General features: G+C 38.7%; 1 protein-coding gene across 1 annotated transcript in view; it reads right to left on the minus strand.

Moving 5' to 3' along the window:
- Window positions 1-24,981, minus strand: part of tgfbr2b (transforming growth factor beta receptor 2b) — a 36,197-nt gene that overhangs the window by 5,189 nt on the left and 6,027 nt on the right. Inside the window, exons 2-5 of the mRNA XM_041244819.1 lie at window positions 17,310-17,463; window positions 16,453-16,646; window positions 8,448-9,241; window positions 5,445-5,586 (exon numbers count right to left, since the gene is read on the minus strand). Coding sequence (XP_041100753.1) covers window positions 5,445-5,586; window positions 8,448-9,241; window positions 16,453-16,646; window positions 17,310-17,463 — 1,284 coding nt within the window. The remainder of the gene's footprint in view (window positions 1-5,444; window positions 5,587-8,447; window positions 9,242-16,452; window positions 16,647-17,309; window positions 17,464-24,981) is intronic.

The following is a 24,981-nucleotide window of genomic DNA, read 5'->3' on the forward strand; positions in this document are numbered from 1 at the left end:
ATGAGTGTGGGAAAGTTATTACTTCATATCAAAACACACAACCTCAGACTGTGGTTCTCCATCAGGAAACAATACTTCCTTTTGTGGAGATGTTTCATAAATGAATTTGCTTCCTTTAGTGGAATTCACACTAGTGTTTGTTTGCAGTCTTAAAAAATAAAATATATGTAATAGATAGCTTTTTAAAATAGATATTTATATAAATGTTTCAGAAACTAATTTCTGAGTTTCTGAATTTAGTGATTAGTGATTGATACTGTTTACAAAATGTGGCAAATACTGTGCTAGCAACGTGTGTGACCACTTTGTTAGGAAAGTGTGTTGTTAGGAGGCCACACGCTAAGATTACCGTGCTTATCAAGTAATGCTTTTAAGATATCACATTCCCCTGAAGACCTCATCTTCCCATATCTGTTACCAGTAGCATCTGACCCCTTGCAAACCGAGGACAGTGGCTGGAGTTAAAACACAAGAACACAAGAAAATATACAAATGAAAGGAGGTCATTTATACCAGGGACTGGCCTGCTGTCTTCTTAAATTACTGCGGACCGCTTTAAGGACCAGGCCATTTTCATCTGTTTTTTTTTTCTGTTTAGATATGTGCATGTAACTTTTTAACTATAAGGGTTCCATGTAAAAGTAACAGTAGGTCATTTTTTTAACACATTTTAGAACTGTATGGTGTGTATAAATATAAATAAATAAAATATATATATATATATATATATATATATATATATATATATATATATATATATATATATATATATATATATATATATAGTAAGGTGGCAGGGAGGGGGTTAAAATCCTCCCTGCTAAAAACATGTGAGAATGCACGTTTGCTTAATTATTTTATTGTTTAATTATTTAGTTATCCCCTGCACCTGGTGTTAATTGCAAATTAGAGCCAGGTGCAGTGTATTTAAAGGAAGAAGTTAGTTTGTTCAGGGCTGCTGACAGGTGGGAAGCAGAAGGTGTGCTCTGTTTCCGAGCAGTCAAGAGTGAGGTACGGTGTTTTTTTTTGTTTGTCAGGTAAACGACTTAGCTGTCCTGCGTGTTAGTCAAGGACCTGTTGGTGTATAGTCAGAGCTCCAAAACGGAGTTAGGTTTTGTTTCTGTTTTATTTGATTTGTGTTTATTAAAAGTGCGCATAAGCACTTTAAAAATCCATTTCTGTTTCCTGGGTCTACTTCTTAGAGGGGCAACGAACCGTAAGAGTGCAATCTTTGTTACAATATATATATTATTCCCATTCCCATAGTAAACTGCTGCACAAAAACATAACAATTAAAACTATGGCAGTAACAAGATTCTCTCTATAAGCACACCCACCCACACATGTGTATATATACACAGTAATATTCAGAAATTGCACATTAGAAATATATATATATATATATATATATATATATATATATATATATATATATATATATATATATATATATATATATATTTTTTTTTTTTTAATAGCTGGATTCACTCACCAGCCTCTTAATGCGATTTCTGTGCCTGCCTTGTAGACACAAGTTTTTCAATCCGGGATGAATTTCAGACAAGGACACTCAGAGTGTCTTTCCAATGCTCTGCCTGTTTTGCTATTTACTTTTAGTTGCAGTCATTGCTGAAAATCCACTTTCAGAAAGTTAAGTAGAATGAAATGGGAGTAAGGCTTTGACTTCCAGTTCACTGAGTTGTGGGTATTCTGTATTTACTTTGATCCAGAAAACAGGTAGAGTAAGTTTTTGAAAATGTAACTTCAGATCCTCATCACTTGACAATTCCAGAAGCTTGTCCTCGAACAATGGCTACAAGGTTGTCTCTGTGTCTAGAGATGAGAATGGGTCACGCACCCATTGCTTTCCTTTCCGTGGATCAGAGTCGGAGGGGAAATACTCTTCAAATTTTTGAAGAGTTAATTTTAGATGGGATGAAATAATTTCGCGCAGGAGAGTGAGATCGACTTCTTTGTCATCAATAGTTATGAATGCAAAAGAGGGGAACATGTCAAAACAATCACGCTCGATTCTTTCTTTCCAGACTTTGACCTTCTTTTTAAAAGCTGTGATCTTGTCAGCCATTTCAAACACACTGAATACACTTCCCTGCATAGAGAGATTCAGGTGATTGAAGTGATCAACTATATCTGCCAGATATGCAAGCTTGGCTAGCCATTGTAAATCCTCAAAGTATTCTGCCAAAGGAGACTTCTTTTGAGACAGAAAGGCTTCAAGTTCATGTCGCAGTTCGTACACTCGATTTAATACTTTACCACGCGACAACCACCTCACTTCAGCGTGTAAAAGTAAATGATGGTGGACAGCCCGCATTTCTTCACACATTGAAGCAAAGATGCGAGAATGTTGTGCATTTGCTTTCACAAAATTCACAGTTTTAAGTACTATACCGAGGACATCGTTAAGTTCTGGAGATAATTTTTATGCCTCTCTATGAATGCAGCAGTGTGTTGCTTGAGTGCCCGGTGCAACTTTCTTCACTCTTGCCGCTACACCTGAATGTCTGCCTGTCTTTGCGGCCTCTCCGTCAGAGCAAATTCCAATTCAGCGGTCCCACCAGATTCCATGTCCTGTTACATACTCGTTTAGAACTCGAAACATTTCAGCACCAGTTGTATTTTGTGGAAGTTCTTCACAGCAAAATACATCTTCGTGAAATGCCCCTTCATATGCATAGCGCACATAACAATAACCGCGGCACTGGAAATGTCCGTAGACTCATCCAACTGAATTGAAAACCAGCCAGACTCTCTCACTCTCTCTATCAGTTGTGATTCAATATCTTCTGCAATATCAGTTATTCTACGTGAGACAGTATCGTTTGACAGAGGAATGCCACTGACTTTTTTGGCAGCTGTATCACCCAAGACTTCACGACAGGCATCTATTATTGAAGGCACTATTAATTCTTCACAGATTGTAAATGGTGACTTGCATTTGGCTATGCTAAAGGCCAGCAGATATGATGCTTTTAACATACCTTCATTTGCTGTTGTGGCGGCATGCAGTAGTTTCTGTTGAGACTTCACTTCATCTCACTTACGTTTGAAACATTCGACTGGCTTTTCTTTTAAGTTTGAATGTTTGGTTTCCAGGTGACGAATCACTTTCAAAGGTTTCACAGCTTTGTTGCTCAGAATCAAACCACAAACAACACATTGCGGTTTTGGGCATTCTTCATCCCCTCTTGCAATAAACCCATACTTTACATATGCGGCATCATATTTTCGGTTGAAGGCCGAGTGTTTTCTCGTTTTTTCCAACCCTTCTTCCCTTTCACTGCATTCCTCATCACACTTCTCATCTCTATTACATTTCCTTGAACTTTTACTAATTCCGAAAAACCGATCCAAAGGCCCTTGCTTCGACATATCTCATCAAATCAAAGCAAATCTTTTGCTTGCCGCTCTCTACTACACAGTACTCTACTCTTTTTCTGTTTAAAGTTTGCGCGCCAACATCATTATGTTCAATAAAGACCCGGACCGAAGCTCATGGAGTGGAACCGCTTTACTTTGAGCAGTGAGTAGGACTTTGTGAAATTCCACTCACATATATTATATATATATATATATATATATATATATATATATATATATATATATATATATAAATGATATTAATATTTTGAGTCAGGCTTTTTTTCCCTTATTTTTTTAAATACCTTAAATAAAAAAAAAAAAAACTTTTAAAAATAGAATCTTAGATGGACAGGCAAAGTGGCTGCTACGGACCGGCCGTTGAGAACCACTGATTTAACCCACCAGTGCTGGTCTGGTTCCCAGTTGCTGACTGATTTCAAAACTTTGTCACATTCTTTAAATATGCATGACAAAGTGGTTTCCAGGTTGCAATCTGGGTAACATAACTACAGGTGCTACAGTATGACTATAGTCAGGTACTCACTATGATGCCCCAATCAAACTGATACATCTTTGCTTCTGCTTATTTTATTGGCTTATACTGTAACTAACAGAAGACTGCCGGAGGCCTATATACTGGCCTTATATAGTCCACAGTGGCTCAAATGACTACTCACGTCCCTTTCCCTAACTCTGTCTCTCCTAACAAGTTCAAACCCCTGCTCAGCAAACACTTAATACAAGTCTATGTACACCATGTAAATATCAATGGGTGCCTTGTTTAAAACCAGTCCAAGTGTCTGGTCACGTCAAACCTCTATGTGTAGTACCTCCAGGACCAGACAGGAGAAGTTTTTCTAACAGAGGGCTGTGTGAACCCAAAGACTGAGGAAGGGTATTGAAATTCATCTGTCCCAGCTTGTGGTTGTCTTGTATGTACAGTCTGAAAACATGGCTAAATGCTCTCTTATTGTAAACTAATCTGACAGGCAGCTTTTAATTTTTTTTAACATCCAGTCTGAATGGGGGCTCAGATGTGTATTGCTGGGAAACTTGTTCATGAATCCTGCAGAAAAACAGGAAACTAAGCTGCCAAAACCTGAACTTGCCGAGCGACATCTCTCAGTTAACAGTTAGAAGTATTGCACACTAAACAGGGGTGTTTCTATGAACAAAAGCAAAACATTTCTGGGGCCAAGGTGTAAGGGGAATGTTTCCTCTGATAGAATGGTTTGTAAGTATAATTGACATGTGGGAGAAAGTAGTGGTTATGTGTATATAGAAATACAGCATTTATTACTAACGATTTCTGAAATATGGCAAGTGGTTAAATGGGGTCATTTTTTAAAATAAGTTATGGAACTTAATCAGCAGAATAATATAATGTCAATGTGTATCAAATGCAAAGACACAGGGCCACATCAAAACAGCTATGTCTCTATCAGGCAGACACCTGGAAAGTCACCTGACCTTAACATGGCAACTGTATTGGGTCAGATGCTAATGTCAAGGTCGCAGTGACCACACACACTGAAAGAAGCAAGCTTGTTTACTCACCTGTAGGGACACTAGCGCTGTGTACCTCAAACAGTCTCTGTACCTCAAATATGAGGCTTTGACAGTGTGCTGTCAGCTGCCTTGCAAAATTGCTGCCAGAAAGGGCTGCTATTTGGTGGCCTCATCATCCAGAACCACATGACCACAAGCTCTATTGATAGCTATTTCTTGGTTGGTGTTTTTTTGTTTTACGTCAAACGAAATAACAGGATTGACAAAAATCTGATAATAATGTGTGTCATAGGTTAATAATATAGGACACACTAAGCTTAGTTGAGAATGTAGCACATTATAAAACATGAATGGACAGGATTCATGGTTTCGCTGAACATGTTGTATGACAAACAGTTGTTATTTAACTTCAGCCCAACTAGCACCTTTTCACACTTTGGTGTACTCAATACACACACATTGTCATCACAAATGGTTCACACCTAATTCACACAGTAAAGGTACAAATCAAGAACACCACTCAAAAAGATGGCACTAGTCTTGTAACCTACCGCCATGGGCACTGCAGCGCGAGGTCATTTCCCATAGAACCAGGGCCATTGAGTAGACATCAGTCTGCTTAAACGACTCAGTGTTTTCTAAATTCATTCTGGATTCCAGAATTTCAGGGGCCATGTATCTGGCTGTGCCAACCTGCCACACAAACAGAAGAAGAACTTGTTAGTGTTTCCACTTTCTTTTTAAAGACCATATGTGACAAAGACAGAATGATTCTTGGAGATAAATCCCCCCCACCCCACCCCTATACCCCCTGACTTGTGAGGGCGCTGTGCAAAGGGAACAGAGTGCCCTGGACTGGATGGCCAGACAATGCATTCCCTGGGTTAGGTGGAAGTTGGCCATATAGAAAGGGGACGGAGCTATGGTACACTAAATCATCGACCTGGAAGAGAAACAATGTCGCAGCCTTGGATTTGAGAAGCGGTTGCACTCTAAGGGGTCATGATTGACGGTATATAAGGGGACGTAGAGAGGTGATCTGATCCTTTAATATAATAATATATTTTCAATAATATTCTAAATATATAAATTTCGGCTGAATAAGTTATCGACTTGCTGCGCTGAGATCCCGGGAGAGACGGCAGTAGAGTCGCAGGCTTCCCACGGAACAGAAGGCCGCAGTGGGATTTAACCGGTGCTAGCTGAAAACACAGAATATATAGAAAATACACATGCTAGAAATAATTATTATAGCGATTCCATAAAAATTCTGCACTTTCTTTTAAAAACAATTGCTAAAAGGAGCACAAAATTAATCAGGAGGATTTACTTATCAACTCTCTGATGTTAATCAGGCTAGGCTGAAAAGGAAAATGGCGATACTGTCAGGGTGAGTAGTGAGTGTATGCTCGCAGGGTGGAGCAGCACTACGTCACCCTCCTCTGATGAGTGCCTTTGGTATAAAGTTTTCAGATTCGGGGGTCTTAAAGGGGAACACCATTTTGGAATGGTTAATATTCCCTACTTGAAAGGGAACCAGGATGTGATGACTAAAACAGAAAATAAAAGTGAATCTAAACAGCAAGAAGAATACATCACAGCTCTTTAACCCAATATTCCGTATTCCTTCAAATTTATGTCACCCTCCAATTAAGACTTAGCCCAAATTTCCCAATCTCAAATTTCCCAACCTCAATTTGAGGAAAAAAATAAACATCAAATAAAGCTGCATTTACACACAGTGTTATGCGTTGCTTCTCACTTCCAGTTGCCCTTTTTGTGAACTGTGGTATTGCTTGGCATGTCAAAAAATACAGGGGTCTCATCAGCATTTCAACCCCTTGGGAATTGCTTGGCCCATAAGTACTAAGCTTGTTTATGTATTCGGGTGGCCATGATAGACGCTGACCGAGAAGGCCGGTGTAAACGTAGACCAGGCAGGTTGGAGTGAGCGACCAAAATAGGCAAGCATGGCTGAGGAAGATAGTCAGCCTAGAGAAAGAAGACCATAGAAGATAAATTGTTACATATCCAAGGGAACCTGAAAAAGTAGAAGGGGAACCTTGGCCACCCCAGTGTATAGTGCACAACAGTGTAGGACGGAGACCCGAGCTGACCGGCTTTATTTTGTAGTTTTATTACTGTGTTTTATTTTCCCTTTTTCTTTTGCCTTTTTTTTCATTATTCTTTTAAGCACCTGTGAGTGCACCAGCATTGAACTGTTTACCAGTAGGACCTGTCTACCATCGCTGGTATTCAGGCCACTGACAACAGCACCCTCTGCAGGCTAAAATAAATCACTGAAAAAGAAAAAGAAATAAATAGAACTGGGCACCTGTGTGTTTTTTTCCAAATACACTTTTCTGTTTCCCGTGTCAGTGAATACCAACACCCTTCCACAACATGCTTTACAAAAAGGTCAGGAAAAACCTTCTAGACGTCAAACCCTTAATGCATCACATGTTGGTAAATGACAGCTCAGTACAAAACACACAAAAATAACCTACAGGTCAACTCCACTCCGCTCTGAATGAGGTATTGCTATGCTAAACAAAGTTAAGCATCATATCACTGTTGTGTGGTTTACAAGTTAGTCACCAAGTCGAATATGTCTGCATGCATGGGCCCCAGAACTAATTTCCATAGTTGATAGATGAGTGTAGATAATAGATCTGTGTCACTTTCTGAAGAGGTGGGTGCAGCACATGTTGTAACAAAGCAAGTTCAATACCAGTGTTAAGTAGAATGCTGTGCTTGAACAAATGTCTTTTTTTAAACTGAAATCACTGCTAGCTAAAACACTACAGCAAACATGCTGGCTCAAACACAATCATCTCTGTACCAGAAAACACACAGCCTAACCCATGTGAAACAGTTGTATTCTTTACCTGCTTGTTAACACATGGTTTGTTCATGGTTCAGCACTGGATATCCGGCCTGTTTAAAAAAGTCACCAGGATTTTTTACCTTTGTGGGGTTTCTAAGCAAGATGATTCTGTTGATCGTCATTAGTCATCGTCATCTACTGGCTGCATCTTCTTTTTTTTAAACAAGCAAATGGAGATTTTAAGCAAAAAAAACTCTGAGGATCTAGCCTTCATCCAGTTCTACCATAGCCTTGCACAACAGTAGACATATAGAGCCATCTAGGACCACTGAAGTATATGCAAGCTTGGGTACGGAAGCTCCTACCCATGAGCACCTACTATGAGCCATCTATTAAAGTATGTAAGATCTGAACCTGTGTCCAATTTAGAGATGCAACTGTAATTTATTACAGCATGCATGCCAGGGATGCAGGGATTACATGACAAATAAAGCACTCATGTGGGGATCAGCTCATAGTGTGAACTGCCTATAGCGGGTGTTTCTAATGTGAACATCATCCAACTCCTACCATCCCTTTGTGGTTTATTAATGTGCTTATATCTCTGAGTAATTAGCCTAGATTAAATGTGTTCCGCAGTTGCAGTTATTCCTATATACACATGGCATTGAGATTCTACTTGATGGCACACGCTACAAAAAAAAAAGTCTCCATATCAACGACTCACCTGTCCGCTGTTGGCTAGATCATCCACCGAGAGCAGAGGGTCAAGTCTGAGTCCCAGGCCGAAGTCACACAGGCAGCAGGTCAGGTCGTTCTTCACTAGGATGTTGGAGCTCTTCAGGTCCCGATGGACAATGGCGACCTTGGGCCGTCCGCAGGAGGTATGATCACTGTGCAGGTGAGCCAACCCTTCAGCGAGTGACCCTCCCAGCAGCCAGAGGTCCTCCCAGCTGATGATGTGCTTGGTGAGGTACTCCTGGAGGTTGCCCTGGGAGTGGTAGGCAGTGATAAGCCAGTACTGCTTTTCCGCTTTCCGCTCCTCTGCAGTGAGGAAGTGCAGCACATTCTCATGCTTGAGGTTGATGTCTGAGAAGATGTCTTTCTCATTCTTCCAGGAGGCGTATTCCTCATCCGGGAAGATCTTGACGGCCACCGTCTCAAACTGCTCCGAGGTGCTCTGCTTCAGCTTGGCCTTGTAGACCTCTGCGAAGCGTCCCTTGCCCACCTGCATGTCCAGCTCAATGGGCAGTAGCTCCATGTTGTGGTTAATGTTGTTGGCGCAGGTAGAGCTGATGTCGGAGCGGTCGTCGTCGATAATGGCGCAGGCGTCGCTGCAGTCCAGCTGCCCGTGCTTCCTCTTCTTCTTCTTCTTCTTCTCCCACTCCTCGCTAAGCCTCTTCTGACGCTGGACCCGGTAGAAGTAGAAGGTGATGACCACAGAGATGGTGATCAACAGGGGTGGCATGAGGCATATCAACATGACCTGAGGAATCACAGGGACCTCTGGTGCCCTGTCCACTGTGTTAAAAAAGGTGAACAAGACATTAATTTTACCATTATACAATATAATTAGGTAAAATAGTATTTACAGTAATGATCTTTCTAGGGAGGCTATATATTATCAATAACATTATTTCCTATATTTTAGTTAATAATGCTTCTTTATTTTAATTACTAAAACTCTGATATCCTTTGATATGGTGTGGTTTTATCACGTCCTGCCTGAAGGGGTCAAATGTCTCAGTACAACATGAAGATTTTCCCAAAAGAAATAAACTGCTCCTAACTAAATCGAAGTTTCTCCTTCCTAGGTTTTATAATATTGTTTCAGAAAATACCAGCTGGGTTGAAAACATTACCCTCATACACATGGGTTTCTTAAGCTATCTGACATTCCTATTAAAAAGTAACTGAAAAAGCATGTTGAACGTCTGCCTTTTTTCTTACAGCGATTTCAAGTGTAAAGGTACTTCTGGATTGTTTTAACATTAGAAGCGGCTTTGGAAGAAAAAATCCTGTCTCTGTATAAAAAGTTTTGTTAAAGCTCTTTCAGTGTATGGAATCTGAAAGGTCCCAGTATTGAATGTGTTAGAAATTACGAAAGCTTTAAGCGTGAGCAACATCCTATCAGCAGCATTTGAAAATGCCATTTATTTCATATAAAGGGCCTCACTGTATTATGCACCTTTACATGTTGAATTACAGTATAGAACATTCAGTTCAGCTCGGCATCTAATTACAGCTAAAATATGTGACACATCAGAATGCCAGGAACTGCACGGCCAGCATAAGCAAACACATGAAAGTCCAAACAGTTAAGGCTACAATTCTCTTAAATTAGAAAGAGCTGCAGATTTGTGTTACAAGGTCGTAGGGTAGGTCATGCTGTCTATATACGGGATCTTCTCATTTATGTATGCAGACAATGTGCATCGTGTTGGTTAAAGCTAATAAGAAACTTGAGACCTTTCATCCATCAATCAGGGAGTGCTATTGCAGGGCACTACCACACAGTAGAAGGGGTAGGAACATTAGATCATCCATAAATATGAAACACTCAACAGTGCTAAATTTAGAAATTCAAAAATAAACGTAATGAATTCGATTACAAACATTTCAACTAGAAGCAATTTTCATACAGAATACAGCTTTCACTAGCTACAGTATCAACAGTGTCAGGGTCAGTAAACATATTTAAAAAATGATATCTGGTTCCATACTAGGTTACAGAGAGCTCTCAGTTTGCAAGCACTGCTTTCAGGTAGTTTATTATTTCTTAGGTCATTTTAATTTCGCAATGTCTTCAGGGTCAAAGCATGTCACTAACTGCAAAGTATGTTGCTGGATTGTTTTCCTGATTGTTGTTCTTGTTATTCACTCCTTCTTTCCTTTTAAATTATTATTATTAGTTTTATTTTAAAGAAAATGCTATTTTGTTTTTAAATAAAACAAATAGTAATAATTTAAAAGGAAAGAAAGAGTGAATAAACCATTTTGCAGAAATCTGGTACATGTGCTCAATTCTTCCAGCCAACATTAAAGACTAATAGCTTTTTCAAATGTTACATACGTTTTGCCACTTAATACTAAACAAGCTACACACCCACAATAGGAGTCAGATGTGAGGCTGCAACCCAGGAGGCACCAGCCAGCTCGCTTAGCGTGGTTAACAGAATCCCATCTACTGCAATACTGATGCCAAAATAATTCTGAATCCTGTCTCAATCCATACAGGGCTTAACAGATTTATTCTCTGGAACCTCCCCTAAATGCTTCTGTTATCCAAACATGCCAACCCTACCATTGTTGTGGTGAGTAGCCTATGTTCCTTTTCTAGCTAAATTTCCCCTTCGCTGACATTCTCAAATTAGAAACAACGCCCAAGGCCTTATTCTGTGTTGGTTCATACACAAATAGCATAAAAAAGCAAATTTTAGTCAGTGCTCAACTGAGTAATGCAGTGAAATGATAAACCAAATCCCTGCAGTTGATTTAGTATTAACAAGCTGGAGAGTGCAGATCAGCTGAAGGTGGGTGGCAGGCTCTGAATATTTTTTTGTTTGTTTGTTTGTTAGACTGTGTTGGAAGCAAGGAGCACAGTTTATTTACATTTTTATCCAATCACATCTGTAAGTGCATTGAGAAGAATGGAAGATACACCAACAAACCACGGCGATCTAAATGTGTAGATGTAGTATTTATTTTAATTTTAGTCCGGTTTATTTGCAGTATTACTTGTATGCTTTTATTTAATATTGGTATATAAAAAATGTAAGTACATATCAAATGTGTGTGTGTCACTTATTTTACTATGTTTGATTGGCATACATGGGCTTAAATGGTTAATGGAAATGTTATTTATATCATTTTATATTATATCATTTATTTATGTTTTATTATATCTAATACTATTTATTTATTTATTTATTTTTTATGGCAATTTCAGGGGTAAAAATAGCAATTACAATTATTCCAAAATGTGGTACCTGTCGTGCACATTCATTTTTACATCTGGAATTGAAGGGGTTACCAGTTTATTGATTAGGTGTTCGGAATTCTGAATGGAGGTGCATTCCACCTCCATTTAATACATTATTAGTCATAATATCCATAATCACCTTGTTTGCCAGAAGTAACATTATAAAATGAACTGAAACTACTGTCTAAAGCCCCTTTCACACTGGCACTCCTACCTGGGTCCGGGTTGAGCGAGACAAAATGCAAGAAATAACAAACAGCCACACCTGCGTGAAGGTTTTTTTTTAATTCTGTTTCGCCGTATTTTTGTAGCTTGAGACACACCACGAGCCACACTACAGCAGGGATGAAGACACTTTTGCTCTAATCAACATTTGGGCCAACAGTTCAATCCAGAGAAGTCTGGATGGAAGCATCTATAACAAGCTGTAACAAGTATTGATACACGGATTGTGTACTTGTGTCTGTCACCCAGGTCAACCCTGCTTTATCAAAAGCAGTGTGAAATCACGAAGCCGACCTGCATGACACTGGGTCCTGACCTGGGTAGGTTTCGACACGGGTAGAGCAAGCCAGTTGTGTAAAATGCAAGAGCTTGGCTTTGAGTTATGCCAGTTTGTTAATTACTGTATCTAATTACGCTTTCATTTTCACAATAAAGTACATTTTCACCTAGTGATGAAAGGTCAGGCAGTGTTTGTAAAATCTGCAGGACCGAAGACCCTCTAAACTCAATAATCTTCCAATAGTGAAGCAAATGCACTCGCATGGATATTCAAAACGGGGGTATCAGGTTTAGCTGCTACCCCAGGATGTGGTCTGATTGAGATCCCACCTGTTAAGGCACGCAGTGGTTGTGAGTTTACAATGTGGTGTTCACGTGAAATAGCAGGGGGAATACACGCGATGCACACATGCTCAAGGAGTGAAAGGCCAAAGTAAAAACTTTGTGGAATGAGAACTGTGTGTAGTAGACTGCTGAAAGTTGAGCCAAGTAAGCTGTGAAGACAGGCGGCACAGTGCCTTGCTTCCTAGACATACAATCCTCTACAGTGTGTCAGATCATCTCACCCAGATGGTCTGCAGCACCACTGACTGGCGAGTAAATGCTGTTTTCTCTTGTAATTTGTGCTCAGGTTGGTATGTTAGCACTCACAAAGGATGACTTCACAGTGCTTTACATTAATTGATGGATTTATTTAAATATTATATCATACGGAATGAAACAAAAAATTGTACAGTAACAAAACCGCTTCACTGTTCAACTCTTAAGCCATAATAAAGAATTAGGGCAACATTAAACACAGTGTTGTGCAAATTGTATTTTATTTATTTAATCTAAAATTTCACTTTGGTTCAATATGAGTATACAAATATGTGTCTCACTCCTTCCCTTCACTTTTTATTCACCTCCCTGAAGACCATAATCCATATGAAAATGCCAAGCCAAACAACTTCTACACAAACAGTTTAACGGTTTACACCATACGGTGACAACTAATCAGAGTATACATGTTTCCAGATGCACATGTACAGTAAGGCTGTATCTGTGATGTGCACAAACCGGCAGTCAATCGTATTAGTGATACTACATCACTTGAAAACAACACAGCAGGCAGGTAGAATGCAAAGACGGCGACAGTCATGGAACTCAAACAATATTATATTTTAATCAAAAAACCTCAAACCTGAAGCAATGTCAACAAATCTAGCAGTGAGACATTATTGCAACTGACAAAAAAATCTCTGGTACCTGATTCCCAAGGTTTTGGTTATGACCCTGGTGCACCATAACCAAGCCCCTGTTACTCATTTTATTTACACAATTCAGTCTTCAGACTCTCCCTTATCTGAATTATGGTGGGTTGAATCAGTAAATCTGAACAGGGTCTTGTACCTTCTGGTTCGGATTCGCAAAACCTGTAGAGAAGGAAGACCACCTGTTTAGTAAGCACTGTGAGAAATCCCCTGCAAAATACTGACCTGCTAAATCCCCTGTACAATACTGACCTGCTAAATCCCCTTTACAATACTGACCTGCTAAATCCCTTGTATAAAAGTTGAGTGGCTGTCATAGCAAAACAAACAGGGCAGACTTCATGAGGAAATCCAGTTAAAATGGTGTGTGAGTTATGTATAAATACAGTACATGCTGGAATTATTTCGATTTAACACAAGTAGCTATTAGCTCACTGTCTCGTCAAGCTATATGCAGCAGTTGACCATGATGTTCTACATTAAGTTAAACAAAGACAGGAAACCGCATGTCTGAGATCGCAATCACAGCCGTCTTCAGCATGCTGCAATTTACTGTCACTGCCTTTCCAAGCCGTTTTTATTTAACAACAGATAACATGTCACAACAAACAATTATGCTATCACCTCTTGTAAAACTGGTTCTCTTTAAGATAAAAAGTCAAACTAACTACCTCTTTTATACTATTTGTAGTACAAAGCAACAACATATTTGGTGATAAATATATATAAACTGTTGGATCGTTGAGAATTATGTCTTACAACATGCGTTTCTGGTTTGAAAAAAGTGTCACTGTCGTACTGTCGACTGCAGTGTAAAAAAAAAAAAATAATTCAGTCCATTTATGAATTAAATTCCCCCTCACAGACTTGTACAAGACGGCTCATCAATGCCTGATATGTCTGAATGGAGTTCTCAGTTCTCAGTTATTATGAAAGTTATACAAAAACACTTGGGCAAGTACAGAATCTACATAAAAACAGAACTTGTTGCAGGGATATTGTTAGAGGGGTTTCTCTGGGTATGTTTATTTTCAGGCATTCAAGGTACCGAAAGAAATGTCAAAAGAATACAGAATAAGTTACAGAATATATAAATATTTATGGTGATATAGTTTACTCTGTCTCATCTAAACAAACAAAGGGGTTTGTTATGTCAGTTACAACACAGCTATATCTCTGCTCATGATGAAGTGTGGCAAAGTGGTGAGTGAATACAGGTGAGTGCAGTGCAGAGCAGATTAATCATGCAGACAATTGCTTTCAGATGCAAGGGTGTTTTATTTAATGAATGATTATGTCCAGAGCCTGGAGGTAAACACCATTAAATAATATATGTTGCAGTGATATAGCGGCCCTCAACCAAAAGTCCAGGTTTTACATACACCAACACTAAACACAAAACACAAACACAAGACAATGAAGTGATATTATGTGTTAGTGGTGCAATTTACAGTTCTCTGTGAAATGCAGGGGTGAAAGTGATGTCTGGGTTGATGCCGGCTTGCGCTACAGCTCCGGATCGTGTTACTGGGAGTCTACAGAGACAAGCAACAGTTACAGCCGACACTAACACACACAAAACAAACACTCACGGTCTTCATTATTACACAGCATTCATTCAAGGTCAAATCCAGCCATTTGCAATGGAACAGATTACTTTGCTCTGCCCCTATTTTATACCCTCCCTCATGACCCCTTGGTTAACGAGTGCATCCGCTTCTCCAATTCGCGGATACCACTGTGTTTCCCGTCTGGGTCACTGAGTTCGGGTACCGTAGCTCCGTCCCTTTTCTAGCCGGCTGACTTCCATCTGCCCACGGGAATAAAGTGTAATGCCTTTTAGTCGAAGGTACTCTGTTCCCTTTACTTCGTGCCCTCACAGATCAGAGGGAGATCTAACACCAAGCATCATTTGAACTCTGTCACACGGAGACAAAGACATTTTGCTGTAACACATACAAATAGGGGCTCAGAAGAATAAAGCTTAATGATGTGCTGACTACCACTGGGCAGTGACACATACCTAGAAATGTTTAGTCTGGAATTCAATGGGAAGAACCATTGCTCATACAGTATATTTGAGTGTGAAATAATTTTAAAGCAGATAAAGCAAAAATCCATAACAGTAGATCTTGATATTGATGTGATTGTACCAGATGGCTTGTATCAAATAGATTCTTTGAGATGGAAATTACGTCATATTAAGATCAGCTATATTCATTTAGTTTTTCTTCTAGAACAAAACAAAAAGTATAGTATAGGGAGTCGTAAGACCCCAGTTGATCTTCAACGCACTCAATGGACAGAGCAGCCTGAAAACAAACTTATTTCAAAACCATTCATGGGCAGCCACTCTTGCGGGGCAGACATCAGCATGTATTGCACCCTATACTATATACTACACACACACACACACACACACACAGGCACACAGACACACACACACACATATATAGTAACACGGCAGGGAGGGGGTTAATATCCACCCTGCCAAAAACATGTGTGTATGCACGTTTTGGATTAATTATTGTTGGTTAATTGTTATTGCCAGTTGGCAGTTATTATAAATTAGAGCCAACTGGCAGGTAGAAATAGTCAGCAGCCAGTCTACTCTGGGCTGCTGAGTAGAAGGGAGCAGAAAGTGTGCTCTGTTCCTGAGCATTCATATAAAACATAAGTTTTGTGTTTAACCCGTGTGGTTATTTTTGTGTTTACGTTGCAGGTAAATGGAGAAGCTGTCCTGCCAGCTAGTCAGGGTCCTACAACAAATGTGTAGTCAGTGCTCCGAAGGAGCTAGGTGTTTGTTTTTGCTTATTTTTGTAATTAAAAGTGCGCGTCAGTGCTATTCTTTCAAATCCTGCGTGTGGAGTCGTGATTTTAGAAGAGAAAAAGAACTCGAGAGAGCCTGGTTGGTGAGCCGGCTGTTACAATATATATATATAATATATATATAAACCCCCAGCACAATCTCTATGGCTTGCAGCCAAACTTACCAAGAGAAAAGATGAGCTTGTCATTACACTCCTCTTCCTGTCTGCAGGAGCACATGTACAACAGCATACCCGAGACCTTCTTCTCTTTCATCACACATTTTGTGGAGTTGTAGTCGTCCAACATAAAGTTGTACAATTTCTTTGCTGGGTCGTGGCAGAGCGTTTCTTCAGTCGTGTTTTCGTCATCCCTCCTCCTGAAACAGGAGCTGAGAGTTACCTGATTATGTAACACCATGTGAATTAAAGAATGCCAATGAGTTCACTAAAACAGCCACCCCTCTGAAAACACTTATGAAAAAAGGTCTCTTTTCAATGTATTGACCAAAGTTTTCCTTTGTTTTTATTTTGGTTGTAATATGTGGCCCCTGTTTTGAGTTGTACATTTTCTCTAAGTCTGCCTTTACCTGGCTTTGTGCTTCCTTGAGCTTGTCTGGAGAATCCCAAGTGCCAGCATTGAACAGCTTTCCTCCTTCCAATGAAGTCATGTGACAGTATGCCCTTTGAACTCAAATTTAAATTGTCGACAGCAGGTGGGGTTTACAGAGTTAAAAGGTCACATTGTTGCATGATTTCAATGGATTCTCCAGACCAGTGTAAAGCCAAATAAAGACAGATGCCGAGAAATTCCTCAATATTGGAGAAACAAAAACTAAATTCATATGCCGGTGCATTGCTGGAAAAACAGATGCATCATCACCCCACAGGAATTCAGGTTGCCATGACAGATAACAACAAGAAAAAAGGTATAATACCAACATGCTTTGCTCGTCTTTAAATAAATGAAATAAAAACAATTTAAAGCAATACAGAGTTATAAAAAACGTATTAATAATTGTTTTTCAGAGTTGAGAGATTACCAAATGGACACACAGACTTCTTCCGGCTTCTCACAGATAGAGGTTATGGTGCAGTTGCTTTGGCAGATACCAGAGTTGTCGCATGTTGATGACAACACATCACAAAACTTGCACAGGTTGCGAATTTTATATCTTTGACCATCATTATTCCAATCTAATGAAAGAAAAAATAAAATAAAAATGAGCAACATTTGTAATAGTATCCAAATCACCCTATTGAAATACACATACTGCTAAACTGAGCATGCACCCTCCAACAACAATGCTGGGTCTCAGATTTAAATGAGTGGTGTATTATGGGAACAGAAAAACAATCATTGTTGCAGGAGAGAGCCTGATCTGGACACACTGCAATCTTTACTGGCGACACGCTTCTGGGTAAAAGAGAATAAAAGAAATGTATCCACCGGGTGATTTGTGACCCATGTGAATAAAAATATCAAAACTATCTGAATTATGTTTTAGAATACATTGCTGCAATACAGACAACCTGAAATACAGCAAAGGTAAAGTTATGTGTTTTTTCATCACACTGTTTTTTTAACACTATTGCCTGGATCAATGACAGTCTACTCTGTTAAATAATGCCTACTGCTTTGTATGTCTTTAATCTAAGCCACGAACAGTATAAGCACAACTCAACTTGTAAGATACCTGTTTGTGACGTTCAACAAGTATATTGTAACTATTAGCGGAAAAATTATCATCATGACCTACAGCTCTAGCCAAAGGTTTAGCATCACCCTGTCGAATTAACTAATTTAGCTTCATAAAGTTGAATGAAACCTGTGGACTAATGTTACGTTAACATACTGAATTTGTAGTTTTACATATACTTAATGAAAACTGACAAATTGAAAAATGTGACATTTCGAAATCTAACATGAAATGCTGTACTACTATTATGGTTTCCGGTAGACTTTTGCAATATCATTTTGTAGTTTCTTTGATTACAGGATGTAAATGAAAGATTTAAATTATAATGTTTTTTTTTTGTTTTTTTTAATATGTCGCATTCCTACTTCTAAGCAATGCAAAACTTTTGGCCATAGTTGTACACCCCCCTTTCAAATACAAATGACACTGACAAACAGGTTCCATCATATAGCTCGAGATATAACTAGTGCTAAATAATGTCCTAATCTAGCTTCATCACAATTTGATTAGTGAAAATATTTGCACAGTATACACAAGAGGTATTTTCTGCACTCAACTTTTTAAACTTTAGTCAGCCACTAACATGCCATGTTTAAATTTGGATGTGCTAAACCCAAACACATTCCATATTGTTTACTGGGGACTCTAAACAACCAAACTCAAAAAGGATGACTTGTCTGAAGCCAGACCTGGAGGGGCTGAGCTGGTAGAGTTATGTTTTCATAATACACTCCTCCGTGGCGGCCCTGTAGTGGGTTTAACGCAACATAAGACATAACAGTGACCAAGCCATAGCCCTAAAGACATCAGCTTAAATAATTTGTTTTATTTCCATGTAATGAGGGGTTATTCAAAATCCTTAAACTACCAAAACGGCATGTTAGCAAATATAAATAACAATGACACTAGTGTGTTTATCATGAAGGATAACATTTTCTGAATTGTAATTGTTTAGACGTTGCATGGGACTGCATTGCACGTACAGTATTGTACACTCAGCACTCACATATCTCACCCTATAACATGTTTTACTTCAGTGACGGTTAAATGCGTGTGACGCGTATCTGACTATTTCATTTTGCCCTGTTCCAACCCTTGTCCGTTTTTTTCAGGGAACACAAAAAATATACCACGTCAAATATCTCTATCTATCTATCTATCTATCTATCTATCTATCTATCTATCTATCTATCTATATATATATATATATATATATATATATATATATATATATATATATATATATATATATATATATATAGCTGAAAGCACTGTGTTTTAAAATATCTGATGATTATTTCATTTTGTCCTGTTCCAACCCTTGTCCGTTTTTTCAGGGAACACATAAAACATACGTCAGCTATATATATACGGATACGGTATAACAAATACGGAGATAGTGTGGAAGTAGCTTTATTTACTTGGATAACTAGTTAGATTTAAAAAAAAAAAAATAACTGAAATGCTGCTACTTTTATGAAGCTTGTTTGCTTTAGTTCTGTTGCATATCCTAATTATTATTTTTAATGCTTGACATCCAATATTTTTTTTGCACTAAGACTCAATTTAAAATAGCAGCAAAGATGTAATAAGGTCATGTTACAAAATGCATAAATAATGAAAAAAAAAAAATATATATATATTATTTTTAAATATGCAGTCCAATAAAATAACCTTAACTAGCAATTTGGAATAGGAATATAATTTTTGACACCATCATGTCCACTGACAGTTTCTCATTTCCTTTTAGTACTCCTTCCAGGCCTGCTCACCACCTGTTTACTGTTAACATGTTAACCATTTATTTACACTTGCCAAATGAATTACAAAATGTGTGATATGTAGATTTGGGCTGATTAATTGAATGATTAATTTGCTAAGTTACCAGCACGTTTTCTGTACTGTATAAAAAAGCTCATGGCTGCTGGTTTCTGTTTCAGAGTTTCAATCATACAGATGTGACAGAACAAGAGGGGCTAATTAAAATACTAGCTAGCAGGTGCTGGGAAGCCGAGACTGAAAAGTGATGACTTTGTATCATTCTGGGGGAATGACTGTGACAGGAAGTGCATTCTCCTGCACATTTGCTTAGTGGAAGGTATGACTACTCGGGCACGAAATATTGCACAACGTTTGTGTAAATGTGTCCTTGGTTTTTCTGCGTTCTGTGTGTTTTCCTGCTCAAGAGAATGGCCTGTTGTCTGTCTGTCTGTCTGTTGACTGTAACGATTGCTATCCCACCTGCCTGTTCACCGTCTTTATTTACATATTGTAAACACTATTTTCATTTACAGTTGTTCTGTGTTATGTCATAGTGTTTGTTTTGTTTTGGCCCACGTGCCATTTTGTTTTGTATCTGTTTAAAAGTAGTATTGTTTCATTTAATTTTTATATTTTTTAATAAAAGACGCACTGCCGTGCCATTTTGCCCCGCACTCCTCTGTTTCCGGTATCTGATGTTGTCCGCAAACAATCCTTGTTACAGGAATGCACAAAATTATTATTATTATTATTTTTTAATTATTACACTGAATAAAAATATAAACGCAACTTGTAAAGTGTTGGTCCCATGTTTCATGAGTTGAAATAAAAGATCCCAGAAATTTTCCATAAGCAAAAAAAAAAAAATGTCATTTTAGAGAATTTGGCAGTACGTCCAACCGGCCTCACAACCGCAGGCTATGTGTAACCACGCCAGCCCAGGACCTCCACCGGGATCATCCGAGACCAGCCACCCGGACAGCTGATGAAACTGTGGGTTTGCACAACCAAAGAATTTCTGGACAAACTGTCAGAAACCATCTCAGGGAAGCTCATCTGCATGCTCGTCATCCTCACCAGGGTCTTGACCTGACTGCAGTTCGGCGTCGTAACCGACTTCAGCGGGCAAATGCTCACCTTCTATGGCCACTGGCACGCTGGAGAAGTGTGCTCTTCATGAATCCCGGTTTCAACTGTACCGGGCAGATGGCAGACAGTGTGTATAGCGTTGTGTGGGCGAGCGGTTTGCTGATTTCAATGTTGTGAACAGAGTGCCCCATGGTGGCGGTGGGGTTATGGTATGGGCAGGCATAAGCTACGGACAACGAACACAATTGCATTATACTGATGGCAATTTGAATGCACAGAGATACCGTGACGAGATCCTGAGGCCCACTGTTGTGCCATTCATCCACCGCCATCACCTCATGTTTCAGCATGATAATGCACGGCCCCATGTCGTAAGGATCTGTACACAATTCCTGGATACTCCATGGCCTGCATACTCCCCAGACATGTCAAACATTGAGTGTGTTTGGGATGCGCTGGATCGACGTGTACCACAGCGTGTTCCAGTTCCCGCCAATATCCAGCAATGTTGAACAGCCATTGAAGAGGAGTGGGACAACATTCAACAGGCCACAATCAACAGCCCAACAGCAACTCTGTGCGAAGGAGATGTGTCGCACTGTATGAGGCAAATTATGGTCACACCAGATACTGACTGGTTTTCTGATCCACTCCCCTACCTTTTTTTTTTTTTAAGGTATCTGTGACCAACAGATGCATATCTATATTCCCAGTCATGTGAAATCCATAGATTAGGGCCTAATGAATTTATTTCAGTTAAACAATTTCCTTATATGAACTGTAACTCAGTAAAATCTTTGAAATTGTTGCATGTTGCGTTTACATTTTTGTTCAGTGTAAGTTATTAATAGGTAACTGACCTAGCAACATGTGTAAAACAAGCAGTGGCTTGGGGTTAGATCACAGTTCGAGAGATACCTGGAGATAATTATTGCTAAATCTAAGGCTATGTGTGAATTGTCCCAAGTACTTTACTATACGCTGCCTACGGGATAACCCCAAACTCTTCATACAGGTTTATCACAAGTCAAACAAAGGAACTGACTTCCAAAAAGCATACATTGTGCTATTTGGTGAATTCAGATAAACAGGCAGTGAATGACTTAACATGACACTAACAAGGCTGTAAAAAAAACAAAACAAAAAAAAGATAAAAACAATTCTGGCTACAGCATTATGTTTTTATCTGTGCTTTGTTAAATGTTAAAGTTTTATAGATTTTCATTTAAGCATTTGCTCATGTATTGCTATAGAACTTAAATCTGGAATCTAGTATTTATAAAGTTTACAAGACGAGGTGCAAACTTTAGTTATCTAAACAGTAGTGGATCTAAATTCGCCACCCTTTTATTCAATATCAATACAGCAGGTGTTTTCTCACAGGGTGATTTATTTGCCCACTTAAAAATTAGATTCTCAGAAAATCCTGTTCATATATTTTTATAAAGTGGCCTATTAAACACACAGAAAAAAAGATCTATAACAGGTGCTGGGTGGAGCCTAGTCTTAGGCAAGCATACTGAGACCCTGCCCCTTGAAGGCATTATTAATAAGCTATCCGGAGCTCAGGACAATACCAGTGGACTGACTGATTGCCCCTTGCCAAATGGGACATTTCCCCAGCTTTCCACTGCTTTTAAATCAGTTTTACTCCTAAGAACGCTTGAGATGCTCTCCCATTTGACATGGGCTTTCCTATTTATTGTCTCAGTAGGCAGTTTTACATGGAAACAATTTCTACAGTCTCATTCACTCCTTGGAAAGCCTGGTAGTTGGCAAACGAAAACAGCTGCTATTCGTGCAGGTCGTATCAGTTCAGTTTCTGTTTCCCAAGGACACATGGTCCTGCTCCACTCACACATGATAACAGACTGAATAGACCACACTGGTATATGGCTACTGGATGTGGCTGCAGATAACCCTTGAATAATGAACGAATCGCTTACTACCAGTTAAGCCCTTCCATAAACAGCAGTACTATGCAACTGTAACTACATACTCTTACGTAGTTACCATTCAGTTGTTGCCACAGAGATGAGGTGGGTCTGGCAGAGCTAAAAAAAAGTCACAGACTTTAATGGAATACGGAAGGGTGGCATTTAGATTCTCTGGAAGAGGTCAAAGCCAGGTACAGGCAGATTTAGCAAAATCATAATAGCCCAATATTGGAGCAACAGAACGCACATCCATCTAGAATGCTTGGAAACTAACATTTAAAATGTCGTTTGATGCTGCTTGCAGTACTCTTTAACTGTGTTTCATTTAATCGGCCCACAGTTTCAGTAAGGCAGGGTAAAACCTCAAGTTATGTGTCCAACAGGAAAGGGACTTTCCCAGCTCAGCAAAGTAAGCAAAGGCAACCAATATGGAAGAGAGGATTTCTCTGTTGTGTCGTATCATTAGAGGCTTTTCAAAGTCAAGGAAATGTTTTAGTGAAATTGAAAACTTCTACTGCACAGTAATACCTGTAAGGGTTATGGTTATAAAGGCACTGAAGCTAATCAATGGTGTGACAATGGAGTGACTGCAGACTGTATTTGAAGTCAGAGAAGAGGCTGTTTTAATGATCTTAAACATTCACCACTATAAAGATTATTAAAATAGACACCAGAGAACACTTTAGATGATCTCCAACATCTCTTTAGGTACAAACGGGAAAAGTTTTATTATAAATTACAAAATAAATGAGACATTTCATTAAAAAACATAAGGCTGGAAAGGATTAAGCATTTAAACAGGAAGCCTTCTAAATGTCCCTGTGGCAGAGCAAAGCTCTGCCTTTTAAATTGGCAGAGATGGGGTTAACTTCCCCTACCTGCCTGGGTTTATTATGTTCAGGTGGCTGGGGTTGATTAGTTGATTAGGTTGATTAACGATCAATCAGCGCCCAGCCACCTGATATAAAAGGAGGCCTCTGCTTCTCATTTGGGGGAGAAGGGAGCTGAGGAAGTAGGTTGGTGTTTGTTTTGTGGTTTTTGAATTTTCTAAATCCAGTGAAGGCATTGCCCAGCCTGGAAACTTTATTTTTGTGAGTTTTGTTTTTGCTTTATTTGTGTTTGAGTATCTGTTATTTTGCCCTTGTGCACTTTATTTTTGTTTATTTATAATAAAATTGTTATTTTTTTGAACTGCAGACTGTCTCTGGGCCTCTATCCACTCGCCAGCCTGCCACAGTCCCACATTCAAAAAATGCATACAGTAGCATTTTACTAAAGATTTAACCAAAAATGTACTTTTAATCATTCATAGTTACTTGACACTGAATTACTTGTAAACCACTGTAATTAAATAGTGTATGTTAAAACCAATGGCACATTTTAAATAAATACAAAAAAAATATATAAATGATTCTTTTTTTTATTGAAAATGCGTTTAAACGGTAAACGACACAGTAGGATGTTTAAATGTTGAATTAACTAAATGCAGATTAACAACCTTACAGCCCTAAAAGGCATCACTTAAACAGGTTTCTTTGGAACATTTTCCTGATATTTAATGCCTTACTTGTTTGGTATCCTATTAAGTGATTCTCTTTTCAGAAACACATTTTGCAGGGAATATTGTAAGCATGGCAAACAGTGATGTAAACAGAAACAATAATAGGGATTAATGCACACAAACGCGTGTAACATTTTGTAAACAGGGCTCATAATGTCACTTTCTACGTGGTTTAGTATGTAATGAAAAAACTTGCTAAAGTTCCCCTCCCCCAAGCTGTCATTTTGATAAATATAGTACTTCTCCACAACAGTGAGCTTCTAAGTACTGTATTTATTTTACTAACATATTGTTTTTTACACCATTACATACAGAACATTCACTCTAATTATATTGTATTGACAAGACCCTGTGAATCTTACTGATAGTACAGGACTTTCCAAGGCAAAAATGGGAAGTGGGCATTTCAAACGTCACCTGTCTATACTTTTCATGGTTCATCTTAAATCAGGAAGAATATCATTGTTTTTCACTCACTAAATCTTTTAACGGGTAGCAAAAACAAACAAACAAACAAAAAAAAAGCTAAACAGATGGATTAATGAAATCTATAACCTACAAGAAAACAGATTTTAGAATCTACAGTGGACAATATTTAATAGAAACCAGGCGTGTTTTCACTTTAGAGTACAGTAATGCTTTGTTTTAAGTATGTAATTAAAATGTG

Source organism: Polyodon spathula, chromosome 3 (genome assembly GCF_017654505.1).
Source record: "Polyodon spathula isolate WHYD16114869_AA chromosome 3, ASM1765450v1, whole genome shotgun sequence".
In the NCBI taxonomy this organism is placed as follows: domain Eukaryota; kingdom Metazoa; phylum Chordata; class Actinopteri; order Acipenseriformes; family Polyodontidae; genus Polyodon; species Polyodon spathula.